Here is a 12928-nt window from a genome sequence, read left to right as displayed (position 1 = left end):
CAACTCTTAGTTCTGCATTCCACAGGAAAAGCAGGGCAGCCTTGGCACAGAGGATGGAAACTCCCTTGTGAGGTTTATGTGGGAAGGTTTAAGAGGAAAAATCCAAGGACAGGTGGATCAGTGATTAAAATGGCATTCAGCCCTTGGAGGATAATGGGGATTTTCACACTGTCACCTTCCTGGTAGCAGCCCATAGCCAGGGAGTCTTTACTGAAAATTGCTTTTCTTGGGAAGGCCTGGTGCAGGTTGTGGGAAACTGGAGCCCTTGGGGTGGCTAAGCACACACCCACACACACCCTGCTCCCAGCTCCAGGGTGATACACCCACACCCTTCAGAGGGTGGGAAAAATTGCTAGTAATTGTTTAATTTCCTTTGGGAAAAGGAAAAGAGGAGGAATTGTAAAGTTTTCTGCCAATAATTTACATCCTTTGGGGTTTTCTATTTTCATACTCAGCATCCACATGGGGCAGTTTGTTTAAAACAAGCTTTGGAGACTCAAAAAGGTGCAGAAATAGCAATGCCTTATTATGCCAAAAGAAAGTGCTAGTTAGCCTGTTCCCTGAAGATGGGGAGATTTGCTTTTAACTCTTAGCAGCTCAAAGGGCTTTAGATAATACAGTGGGAAAAAGAGATTTCATGGTTGGAACTAGGTGGTCTTTTAGGTTTTTTCCAACCCAAACCAGTCTGCAATTCCCTGATATCTCCCTACATTTATTTTGCATGGTTTCCCACTTTCTGCTCCCAGCAGATGAAGCCACTGGTGTTTTAAAAAGGTGGAAGTGGTTTGGGACATGGATCAGTCCTGCTGCTCATTGAGTGAGATGTTTTTCAAACTGAAAAGATGATATTGTGCAATAATCTGTGATGAAGACTGAGTTCCCTAGAGATTAACTCACATTTAGCCCTCAAAAGTTCACTTTGTCCTCTACAGGTTAGTACAGATTTTACAATCAAAAGAACCCTCTGGCTACCTGTCTTATCTCCAAAATGTTCATTCTTTCCCCGACAGATTGCCTAAATTTTACCACTAAAAAAACCCCTGCTGATTACCTCTAGATTATTGCAAAAAAATGTCATTCTGTCCCCTACAGATCATCTCAGATCTTACCCCCAAAATATTTGCTGTGCCTTACAGATCACCTAAAGTTTTCTAGACAATTTTTTTCTTACCTGTTGATTACCTCATTTTTACCTCAAATCATTCTCTTCCCTACAGACTAACTCAAATTTCCACACAATTTTGTATCCCTTAAGTAGATTTTACCACCCAAAAACCAACTGATTACCTCTGTTTTATACCCAAATTGTTGAAGCAGATCCTACGAGATGGAACAGTGCTTTTTACCATGCCAGTGATAAAAATGAGATGCTGCCCTGGTGCTAACAGAGGAAAAAACAGTGGAGGATTTTTTTAAATTGCAGCCCGACCTGGTCACTCCCACATCATCAACTTGAACCGAGGGTGTAAAACCAGCGGCAGATGCTTGGTTTAACCAGCAACTGCTGGTTATTCCCCGAAAACCCAGAGCATCCTGGTTGCTATAGAGACACGTCGCCCTCTCCTTGCTCCTGATGTCATTGTGGGGACTGCTCCTTTGCCTCCACGCCCTTGTGCAACGCAGGGAGCGAGGAGCAGCGTCTGTGTTATCCCTGGGGAGGAGGAATGGGCGGCGGAGGGAATGCGATCCCGCAGGGAAGCGAAGGGCGGAGGAAACGCAACTCCCTGCCTCTGCCGTCGCCTCTCTCGGCAGTGCGAGGGGTGCAGAAGCCACTTTGTTCCTCCCCGTGCCAGCTTCATTATTGATGAAGCAGGAAGATCTCCTGGCAGGGAGCTCGCCCCGGGCTCAGGCTGTGCCCCACAGCGAGGGGAGGTCCCTCCTCTGCTCCTGCCACCCCCGGACTGCCACTAAAGCATCCTACAAGGACAGTGACACCCTCTTGTATGAGTGTTCAGCTGCCCACCAGCTTCTCTGTGCCCTCACCTCAAAATTATTTATGTATCACATTTTTGCCAAGATTTTTGCCCACAAAAAATGAGGCAGAATGCCCTGTTCCAGTTGAAATAACAAGCGAGGAGCTTAAAAATGTTTCATCACATCTCAAAACCCCACCCTGAGGTGTGTGGCCAGCCAGACTTATCTGCTCTTTTCTGACATGATCAACCTGACAGCCTACACAGGCCTGATCCTGCCAGCCCTGGGCTTGCCTCATTTGGGCAGAGTTCCCTTCAGAGACACTGCCCTTCACCCCAGCTCCATCAGCAAAGCTGCAGAAACCAAGCCCTGGAGTTATCAGAGATGTTCTGACTATCTGCAGCTGGATTGCAGAGCCACTGGCTGTGGGTGCCTGCTAAAACCAGGAAAAGGGAAGGAAGGAAGGAAGGAAGGAAGGAAGGAAGGAAGGAAGGAAGGAAGGAAGGAAGGAAGGAAGGAAGGAAGGAAGGAAGGAAGGAGGAAGGAAGGAAGGAAGGAAGGAAGGAAGGAAGGAAGGAAGGAAGGAAGGAAGGAAGGAAGGAAGGAAGGAAGGAAGGAAGGAAGGAAGGAAGGAAGGAAGGAAGGAAGGAAGGAAGGAAGGAACGGAAGGAAGGAAGGAAGAAGGAAGGAAGGAGGCAGGAAGGAAGGAAGGAGGAAGGAAGGAAGGAAGGAAGGAAGGAAGGAAGGAAGGAAGGAAGGAAGGCTATGAACATCACACCCAGGCTTTCCTGCCTTGCTTTTTGCATACCAGCTGTGCCACCAGCTGCTGGCACTCTCCATGCAAACCCATCTCCATCACCTTGGCTCACAGGAAGCCACTGAGGAGCAATGAACAACATTGATAATCACACTTCAATGCCAAGAAAACTTGCATTTTGTTGTCTATGCCACATGCGTAGCAGAAAAACTATGCCAGGAATGTGAAAGAAGGCTGAAAGTTTTTATGGGGACTCATTTTTTGGATCTCTGTCTGCTTGCAGAGCCAGATGTCTTTCAGCTCCTTGGTGTCTAAAATTACAGAGCTCTGAGGGAGCTGGGTGAATTTCTGCACTTCAGCCAAAACAGCCATTTCTGTAGGATTTAATGCTCCAGACCCTAAGCCTGCCCTGCAGGGACAGTGACAGCCGGTGTCCCCAGTGCTCCTGGGCTGCTTCCAGTAGGATGCTCTCACTCCCTGCCCTCTTAGAGCACAGAGATGTCACCTCACCAGCACAGCACACCACGGTGGGACCACCCCCTCCACAGCTCCTGTGTAAGGACAAAGTGGAGTTTGGGGAGAAAGGTGCTGACCTTGAAGCCAGTTTTGGCTGAGGAGAACAAAGAGGAACCTTGCCACAAGGTGGTGACAGAGATGGAGCCAGGTTCCTCACTTGATGGGATGGTGAGAGCCAGGGCAGGAGAGGTTTGGAGTGGATAGAAGAAGAAACAGTTTCTCCAGTACGGGCAGTGAGCAAAGAGAGGTTGTACTAGCTCCATCCTTGGAGGTTTGCCCTGACCACCCCAGTGTGACCGTGCTTTGGGCAGGAAGCCTACAGCCCAAATGCCTACAAAGCCTACAACCCCGTGGTGCCCGGGAGGATACTCACCTTGGCCCAGACGGGATAATTTCACAGGGTGTCTGTGTGCTCCCAAGACCCCACTTCCCCCCTTTCCCACCCGGGCGGCCCCTTCCAGCCATCCCCAGGCGGGGGCCGGCAGCTCTCGGGGTGGGATCAGGGGGGCTTGGCCCGGGGACCCTGCCCGGCCCCGCCCCGGGACCCGCGTCCAGGCGCCGGGACCGCTCCCCCCGCCGCTGCCCCGGCAGGGAGGAAGGAAGGAAGGAAGGAAGGAGGGAGGGAAGAGAGGAGGGAGGGAATCAGGGAGGGAAGGAGGGAGGGAGGGGGGGAGGATGACAGCACCGTGAAGAAAAGCAGGGGACCCGTTTCTCTCTCTCCTCCCTCACGGCAGGACCGGGCTCGCTCGCCCCGAGGAGCGGCCGCCGCCGGGTAGGTGCAGCGGGGGTCGGGACCCACGGGGCCGGGGCCGGAGCGCAGCCGGGGGCCGGGACCGGCGAGATGGGCAGCGGGAGCCCCGGGGCTCGGGGGAGGATGGCGGCGGGGCTCGGGTCTTTCCCGGCGCGGCGGGGACTTGCGGGAAGTTGGGCGTGCGAGGAGGGGCCGCGGCCCCGAGCTCATCCTCCCCGCCCCGGGCAGGGGGAGCGGGGCCGGCGGGGAGCCCGGGGCTCGGTGGCCGCATCCCCCCGCGGGGCGGCCCCGGGCTCCGCCGGCTCCTTTGTGCGCCCTCCGGCCTCGGCCGCTCCTTTGTCTCGGTGCGGGGCCCCCCGCCGCCCGCTCCCGCAGCGGGGCAGCGCCGGCGGTGCCTCCCTTCCTCCCCTGCCTCCCTCCCCTCGGCGGACAGCCCGATCCCAGCACCCCGCTGCCGAAAGTCCTCCCAGCACATGACTGCTCAGCAGCTCTCCCCGTGCCTTTCTTTCGGGGAAAAAATAAAACGGGGGAAAAAAATAAAATCAGTGGAATAGGATCGAGCTCTGCAGCGGCAGCACCGAGCCTCCGTCCGGAGCAGAGCGCGTTTGGGGAGACAGAAGGAGACTTTGGAAAATGAGAGTTTTTCACAACCATCCCGGAGTTGCATCATCCGTCCTGTCAGCCCCTACCAGGGAGCACTGGAAAGTTGTTCTCACCCTTTCCCCTCCTATTCCGGGGCCACCGCGGCACGCTGGCCCTCGGCCGGCTCCCGGCGCCCGGGAGCCAGGGACATTTCTGCCGGAGCTGGGACTCTGACACCCAGACGGGCCCTGGATGACATGGGAGTACCCTGGGGGGAAAAGGCCATCCCAGCAGAATCCCCCGCTCAGTGCCTGCCGGGATTTCAGCAGCTGCTCCCCGCCACACTGGGGAGAGCTGCCCACGCCCCACTGCCTTTGCACCGAGCCTGGCTTTGGTGCTTGGAGAAAAGCGTCTCCTTTTCCACAGCCAACGATTTACAACGCTACACCAGGACAGGCATTTAACTCTGCAATTTTTCCACATCTGCCATGTTGCTTCAGCGTACGGCTCGATTTCACAGCCCCAGTCTCCCTGTGCTGACTCGAGCACAGGTCACTGTCCCCTCGCCAACATCTCTTGCCACCAGTCCCTTCTGCATCCCTTGAGCCCTACAGGCGCCTGCCTCGGGCTGAAAGGGGAGCAGAGGCGGGCACAGGGAGCGCCGTATCCCTGCTTTTGGGGTGGGTTTGGCCGAGGAGCTTCCAGGCGAGGGGAAGGAGTGTGGGGCGGTGGGAGGGACCGTGGGCTCTGTGCCCCAAAGAAAGGGCTCATTGACGCAGGGTCGGGCATTTGCGGTTCCCGGCGTGGCCGGGGGCCGCCGGCAAGCACAGCAGCCGGCATTGTGCCACCGGCGCCGAGCAAACGTCCTCTCACCCGTCTTGGTGGTCTGCTCTGCAGCCCCCCTCCCTGCCCAGCACTTCGGCGCCTTCAGCTGCTCACCTTTGCTGCAGGTGGTGCTGCAAACCCCACCCCAGCGGTGTCTGTGGTTGCCGGCGGGTTGGTTTCAAGGTTGAAGGTGTTTTAGCCGGGTCCTGGTGTAGATCCAGCTCCAGAGGCTGGTCCCTGCCTGGCAGATGCACGTGTTTTATCCCCATGCCCAGCACTGATGTCTCTGAGCCCCATCGGGTTCACCAGGGGCAGGAGCAGCAGCTCTCCTCTCTGCTGGGTCGGGAGAAAACTCTTGGGGTCTCTTTGGACACCACCAAGGTGAAGGAGAGAAAAGACCAGTCTGTCCTGGCCACGAAGCCTGTGCTGGTCGTGTCACCAACATTACTGTCCCCTCACCAGCCTCTACACCCTTCTGCACAGTGGGACACGAGGAACAAGGACAGCTCATCTGGCTCATCACAGAGAGCAGGTGGGATAGTAAAGAGTGGACAGGGACAGCCTCATGCACCTGGAGTTTGAGAGCTCGTGAAATGAAAACAAAGTTGGTCCAGTGGTGCCTGTTTGTACCAGCACTGCTCCTGCTGCTGCTCCTGAGTCAGAAGGACTTTCCATTCCAAACTTTCTCCTCCAATGGGCACTTTCCAGGCTTCAGTTTGATGAGGATTGTGACTATTCTCAGCAACTTCATAAACATTGTAGGAGGTGACTTTTTTCCCCTCTTTTTTTTTTTAGCTTGACTAGACATGTTTTTAACCAAAAGATACCTGCCTGGACAGGCTCCTTAGCTGTGCCGCAGGGCAAACCGAAGCAGCGCTGTGCTTGTGCCATGCCTTGGAGGACAGCCAGGACCAGGATGAAAATTACTGGGAGATGAAAGCAAAGTGGGAAACTCTGGTGGCACGTTTCCCAAGGCCAGCCTCGGGAGGAAGTTGGGAGCGGAAATAGTTGAAAGAGTAAATACAGAAGGGTTTTTTTTTCCCAAGTTGCAGACAAAGAGCAGCACGGAGAGCAGATAAGCTCGTGCTCCTTATGTCTTTGTTGTTCCACCCCGGTGTTTTGCTGATCCCAGTGTCTGATGAAGTCTGATGAAGCAAAGAACCATAGAGGGAATTACTCAGTGCAGCAGCAGCAGTGCCAGGGGCAGCGAGCTCAGCTACAGGTCACTGTGGGCTTCCATGGAGGGATGCATGGGAGTGGATGGGGGCTGGATGGTCAGAAGGATCTCGGGAACTCTTGCATGTGGGTGTTTCATTGCCTTTCTGTGTCCAGAGCTCAGTTGTTGCCTGTTGAGTCACCAGAGGAAAATGTGACTTCATCCAATCTCACCTCCAGCTGGCTGCCCCTGGAAGCCACAGGCACCTTTCTTTCCTGGATCTCACCTGGTGGGGGCTCAGGGCAGCCAGAGTTGGGGAAGGAGAGCCCCAAGGCTTTGTGTAAAACCTTCCCTTTCCCAAAACAGAGCTCAAAACCCCTGCTCTGCTCTGACAGTCGGACAGTCCTGTGGAATGCCCTGCAGAAGGGTGACAGGAGCATCCCTCCCCTCCTTCCTCCAACAGGGCCTCTGCTGTTCTCACCCCACCTGCACCACCAGTGGGAACATCCATCACACAAATCAACTTCCTCCAGCAGACTGGCATGATTTGATTTGGTGTCTCCATTACTGTCCAAGTCCTTCCATCTTGCTGTGGCAAGGTTAAGTTAACTTGCTGGTAGTGGTGGATCCCGCCCAGGCAGATTTGCATGGGAACAAAATCCCCAACATCACCCAAAAAAAGCTCCTTTTCTGGCTTTAACTCATCTGGGAAATCCATAAATCTCTGCAATGGGAATTGCATCTATCCCTGCTGAATTGAAAAGCACTTCCAGCCTGCGGGATAGGAAAAAGCAGGGAGCAGCATCTGAGCTGTGGGTGCTGCCTTCTGCAGCATCTCAGGTTAGCATTCCTGGAAATTATTCCGCTTTGCTTTGGGACATGGAGAGCAAGACGACGCTGCCTGCAGTCTCCAGGGATGATGTCCATCCATCTGTCTGCTCACACAGGTGCACTCCCCGGGAGTGGACACTGGCAGGGCACCCTGGGGTGGCAGCAGCAGCATCCTGATGATTCTCCTGATCCATCCCATCCCAGCAGAGCCCTGGAGGAGAGCGTGCAGGGACACAGAGCCCCTCTGTTCCCCTCACAAAGGGGCGCTTGATGCTCGTGCAGTGCCCCAGCCAGGCTGTGCCATGCGGGCCCCAGCAAGGAAGAGCTTTAGGCTGAGCTTTATGCTGAGCCAGGCAGCCTCACCAGGTCACCCACATGTCCCCAGCCCCTCAGCTCAGCCCTGACGGGGCCTCCGTGCCTGTCGCTGCCGCCCCGCGGTTCCCAGGCGGGATTTGCAGCCGGTTGTTTATTTAATGAATGATGTCTGCCCCGGGCCTGTGAATGAGGGTTTTGCCAGCGCTGCCGGACATGGTTCTCTGTGTCACCGCTGTGAATAATTCCTGCTCTGTGGCTCATTTGTGGTCAGGCAGCTGGGGGCATTCGAGGGGGAAAACCGGGGCTGGCTTTGCCCAGGGATTTGTCTGGGGAAGCGGTTGATGCCATCCCCTGTGCGTGGGGACTGTCCCCAGCCCCAGGCGAGGGCAGGGATGCAGATCACCACCTCCTGGGATGCCGTGACTCTGAGACGCGGCCGCACACCGAGGACTTTGTATATTTGATTTTTTTTCTCTCGGTTGCTCAAATACTCCGACAAATCCTGTCATCGAGGGGGCACGACCGAGGAGGGGGGTATGAGGGGTGGCTGGTGAAAGGCACCTGCCCCGGCTGCTGGCCTGTCCCCGAGGAGCGGTGTGATGACAAACTAAACTAACAGGGCTGTTAAAAACACACACACACACAAGCACACACACGCACACACGTGTGCCGGGGATCTCGGTGCCGCTTGCTGAAAGGGGGGAGCTGGGGCACCACGGTGGGAGGGCTCTGGGGCTGCCAGGGCTCTCCAGAGTCCTTGCATCCCACTAAATCCTGAGTTTCCTGGGTGCGTGGGTGTGGATGTCTCTTTTTAGAAGGTTTTGCTGTAAAGGAGATGGCTGGAAGCCAAGCCTCGGGAGCTGTGCTTTGCTCAAGCTGGGAAATTCCTTGTTCTGACACAGAAAGGACTGGGAATCTGACAGGCTGGGGTGCTGCCCTAGCCACGGGACACATCCCACCCCTCCTGCCCATGGTCCCTCCTTCCCAGCCAAAGGGAGATTCAGCAAGCAACGCTAAAAAATGCACATTTTGGCCTAAAAAAATGCACATTTTGGCCTAAAAAATGCACATTTTGGCCGAGCACAACGCGGAAGAGGTTGCGACGTGACGCAATGCCTGGCAGGGCTTCCCCGCTCCACGCTCTGCCGGGGGCTGCAGATGCTGAGGCTTGGCCGGGGCATCTCCCCTCCAGCAAACCCCGGGGCCCCCCAAAGGATGGGGCTCTGCCTGGCTCCCCTCCTTCACCCCAAAAGCAGGGCTGGGATGGGCTGTCAGTGTGGCTAAATAGACTTTCCCTGAGTCACCAAAAGTCTGGCCAAGAAAGCAGGACGAGCGAACGGCGTCACCACGGGCAGGTGGCAGGTGCCAGCAAAGCCTAGGGGTGTAAAGCTGCACACTGGGGACCTGCCCCAGAGCCTGAAAAAGCAGCTGTGGCCCCCAAAATCTCCAGCTGGGGTGTGGGTTTGGTGTGACTCAGAGCGGTTTCCAGCAGTGCTCCGGTTCAGGCGGTGAAGTCGAGGCTGGGGGGGCGGCTCTTTTCTGCCGGGCGGGGATGCCAAGTCTCCTGGTTTTGCATCCCACACTAAGCAGCTGCACCATCATTTGGGTGGTGGTGTTTTTTTTTTTTTTCTTCCCTTTTTTGGCAAAAACCTCCCCCCGGAGCTTTCTACTCCCCGAGGGGGACTGGCAGCAGCAGTGTTTTCCGGCCCGCCGTTGTTCCTGAAAACTCTCTGGGTTTCATTTTCGAGGCTCAGCAGCTGCTGCTGCCATGCTGGGGGAGGCGGAAGCTGCTCATCCCCACACTGGGGCCCTACAGTGGAGCCTCCAAGCCTCCCCTTTCCAGAGGTTGGGAGCCACCATATGCCAAAGATCCGGATGATCCAGAGGCTCCCTCGCTGGCAGCAACAGGTTTTTGCCAGTGGGAAGCAGGCAGCTGTCGGGTGGCAGGGATTGGGTTTCAGGATGGGCAGGGGTGGCTGGTGGAAGCGTGGGAAGGGATCCTGTCGGGCAGATATATTTTGGGAAGGAGGAGGAGCAGCCGATGGGGCATTCAGGCAGCTGCTCCTCAGGGGTGGGATGGGGCAATAGGGAGGAGCTTCCACTTTTTTACTGCTCTTGTCCAGCCTTTGCCAGCTTCTGACCCTCGCCATGCTGAGCCTTCTTCTCCCCACAGGCAGGGCTGGCAAGGCCTTAGCCCAAGACACCTTCCCGGCGTGCAGAAGGGACCTGTGTGTGCTCCCCATGGAGATCCGACGTGCTTTGCCCCAGGATATCCGGGAGCTGCTGCACTGCTTGAAGATGAAGAGCAAGTACGCCGTCCTGCTGGTCTTCGTCATCAGCCTCGTCATCATCGAGAAGGAGAACAACTTCATCTCCAGGTAGGCAGTGGGCATCTGAACCACGCCAAGGTTTGCAGCCCGTCTCCCCCAGTCCTGAGCTCCTATGCAGCAGGAGCCCCCCAAGTCCCCCGGCGGGATGCAGGGTGGTCCCGCTGTCCTCCAGGCTGGGCTGGGTCTCCCCACAGGGTGTCGGACAAGCTGAAGCAGTCCCCGCAGGCACTGGCAGAGGCCAACAGCACGGAGGTGAGCCCAGCACCGGCCAAGAACGGCTCTCTGGCCTCACTGCAGGAGCTGGACGCTGCCTTCTCCCAGCTGAGGTCCCACCTGTACAACATCACCCTGCAGCTGGCAGGTAACGGGGACCCTGGGCCACGGCGGCACGTCCTGCTGATGGCCACCACCCGCACTGGCTCCTCCTTTGTCGGGGAGTTCTTCAACCAGCAGGGCAGCATCTTCTACCTCTTTGAGCCCCTCTGGCATGTTGAGAAGACGGTGAACTTCCTACCTGGGGGAGCCAGCGCGGTGGGCTCAGCTTTGGTTTACCGAGATGTCCTCAAGCAGCTCCTCCTCTGCGACCTCTACATCCTAGAGAACTTCATCTCCCCGGTTCCCGAGGGCCACCTGACGCCCTTCTTGTTTCGGCGGGGCTCCAGCCACTCGCTGTGCGAGGAGCCCGTCTGCACGCCCAGCACCAAGAAGGTCTTTGAGAAGTACTACTGCAAGAACCGCCGCTGCGGCCCCCTCAACATCACTCTGGCGGCCGAGGCGTGCCGGCGCAAGCAGCATGTGGCCCTGAAGACGGTGCGCATCCGGCAGCTGGAGTTCCTGCAGCCGCTGGTGGAGGACCCCCGGCTGGACCTGCGCATCATCCAGCTGGTGCGGGACCCCCGCGCCGTCCTGGCCTCGCGCATGGTGGCCTTCTCGGGCAAGTACGAGACCTGGAAGAAGTGGGCGTCCGAAGGGGAGGCTCCGCTGCGCGAGGAGGAGGTGCAGCGCCTGCGGGGCAACTGCGAGAGCATCCGCCTGTCGGCGGAGCTGGGGCTGCGGCGGCCGGGCTGGCTGCGGGGCCGCTACATGCTGGTGCGCTACGAGGACGTGGCGCGGGCGCCGCTGCAGAAGGCTCGGGAGATGTTCCGCTTCGCCGGGCTGCCCCTCACCCGCCAGGTGGAGGAGTGGATCGGCAAAAACACTCAGGCTCCCCCCGACGGCAACGGCGTCTACTCCACGTGCAAGAACTCCTCGGAGCAGTTCGACAAGTGGCGGTTCAGCATGCCCTTCAAGCTGGCGCAGGTGGTGCAGGACGCCTGCGGCCCAGCCATGCGGCTCTTTGGCTACAAGCTGGCCAGCAGCCCCGCGGCGCTGGCCAACCGCTCCTTCAGCCTGCTGGAGGAGGCACAGCCCGCCTGGGTCACGTAGCGGCCCTGGGCCGCGGCGGCGGGGCGGAACGAGGGGCTGCGACCGTGCTCCCGGCCGGTCCGGAGGCGACCTGGGGGTTCCTGATCCCAAAAATGCTCCTCGCTGCTGCCAAGTGGCAGCCCCAGGAGCCGGAGCATCTTGGTAGAGCTGGCCCCAGGGTCCTGCAGAGCCTGAATGACACAGTTTCTCCGGGAATGGGGAAATGGTGAGCGTGAGGGGCGGTGGGGTCGGCAACAGGGCCACCTCTCCAGCTCCGAAGCTGCACTGAGGAGGAGGAGGGTGATGGCAAGCAGAGGGGGACAGGACCAAGCACATCTGCCTTGCCACCCCCCATGCCAGCTGGGACGGGACAAGGACAAAATCCCTGTGGTGCCAGCAAGCGCCCGGAGACCTTCTTGGTTTAGTGCCTTCATACACCAGCAGAGACTGGAAAGTGCCCACAGAGCCCTGGACGGCGCTTGGGCTACAGCAAAATGAGGTGACTACGGTTTGGTGCTCTTCAAACTTGGTTTTGGAGGTTTGGGCTTATTTCTTCTTTTCCCTGTGTATTTGCATATCAGGTGAATTTATTTATTTATTATGTGAAAAGGAGGGGGAGGCTGGTCAAGGAGCTAAGCCCAAAAATCAGAGCAGCACAACATGCACAAAAGGAGACACCCAGAACAGAGGTCACATTTTAGCTGGAGACCACCACGTGTCCTTCTGTCCGATCTCGGGAGAGCCCCCGGGGACTGACGGGCTGTAACCCCCCCAGCCCCCGTGTGGCAGCGCCTGCGAACTTCTTAGGAGTCGGACTTATCTGATTAAAAACAAAGCCACCAGCACAGAGTCCAAAGCATCTCCTGTCTCCTCAGTATTTGTGGGTGTCCCCTGCCCGAGGGAGCCCCAGAAATACGTGCCAACAGCACTGATGGGTGGCCAAACCTGGTAGAGACCCAGGGAGTTTCAGGGTGTTTGCCATTTGCAGATGTTGACCCAGTGCCAAGCTGCCCCCTCCGATTCACATTTCATTAATTAAAATTCCTATTTTTAGCCCTCTTTGTATCTCATTCTTTTTCTCCCCCAGATATTTTGGGTTATGGCAGCCACCTGAGGGAGAAGTCAAGCATTTTGGTGGAGAGTGGTTGTCTCCACCTCGGGCTTGCCAGCGAGCCCTGAGGGGTCCCAGCAGCCGCATGTCCCCTTCTCCCCGACTAGAGCTGTTGGCCAAAAGCAAAAATAAATAAATGAAACGAGGCGGCAGCCGGCCACAGCTGGGCTGAGCTTTGCCGGCCGGGAGGAACGTGCTGGGGCTCCGGAGCAGGGCTGCGGCTGGGCTGAGCTCACAAAAGCCGCGTTTTTGACCCAAGAGGGAGAACAGAGGCTGCATTGAGGAGCGCGGGGCCGGCCGGCGGGGAGCAGCAGCAGCGGAGCCCCGGGCAGCCATCCGGCTGCGGAGGTTTTCCGAGCAGGGCAGGGCAGCAGCAGGCTTCAAGGTGTGATTTCAGGGTGCTCGGTGCCAACTGGATGGGGAAAGGACACAAAAG

At 57.2% G+C, this 12928-nt stretch overlaps 1 protein-coding gene across 2 annotated transcripts; it reads left to right on the top strand.

Annotated features, from left to right (window-relative positions):
- Positions 1 to 3831: 3831 nt before the first annotated feature.
- CHST3 (carbohydrate sulfotransferase 3) lies at positions 3832 to 12440 on the top strand. 2 transcript variants are annotated; one of them, XM_050976558.1, is made up of 3 exons: positions 3832 to 3959; positions 9821 to 10025; positions 10172 to 12440. In XM_050976558.1, exons 2-3 carry the CDS (start codon positions 9889 to 9891, stop codon positions 11400 to 11402), a joined length of 1368 nt encoding a protein of 455 aa, XP_050832515.1. In that variant the 5' UTR covers positions 3832 to 3959; positions 9821 to 9888; the 3' UTR covers positions 11403 to 12440. The 2 variants fall into 2 exon arrangements, with proteins under 2 accessions (XP_050832515.1, XP_018779431.3); XM_018923886.3 differs by lacking the exon at positions 3832 to 3959 and adding an exon at positions 9308 to 9555.
- Positions 12441 to 12928: the final 488 nt, after the last annotated feature.

Source organism: Serinus canaria, chromosome 6 (assembly GCF_022539315.1).
Source record: "Serinus canaria isolate serCan28SL12 chromosome 6, serCan2020, whole genome shotgun sequence".
In the NCBI taxonomy this organism is placed as follows: Eukaryota; Metazoa; Chordata; class Aves; order Passeriformes; family Fringillidae; genus Serinus; species Serinus canaria.
The sequence above is the reverse complement of the archived record's forward strand: the minus strand, read 5'-3'. Positions and strand labels throughout refer to the sequence as shown.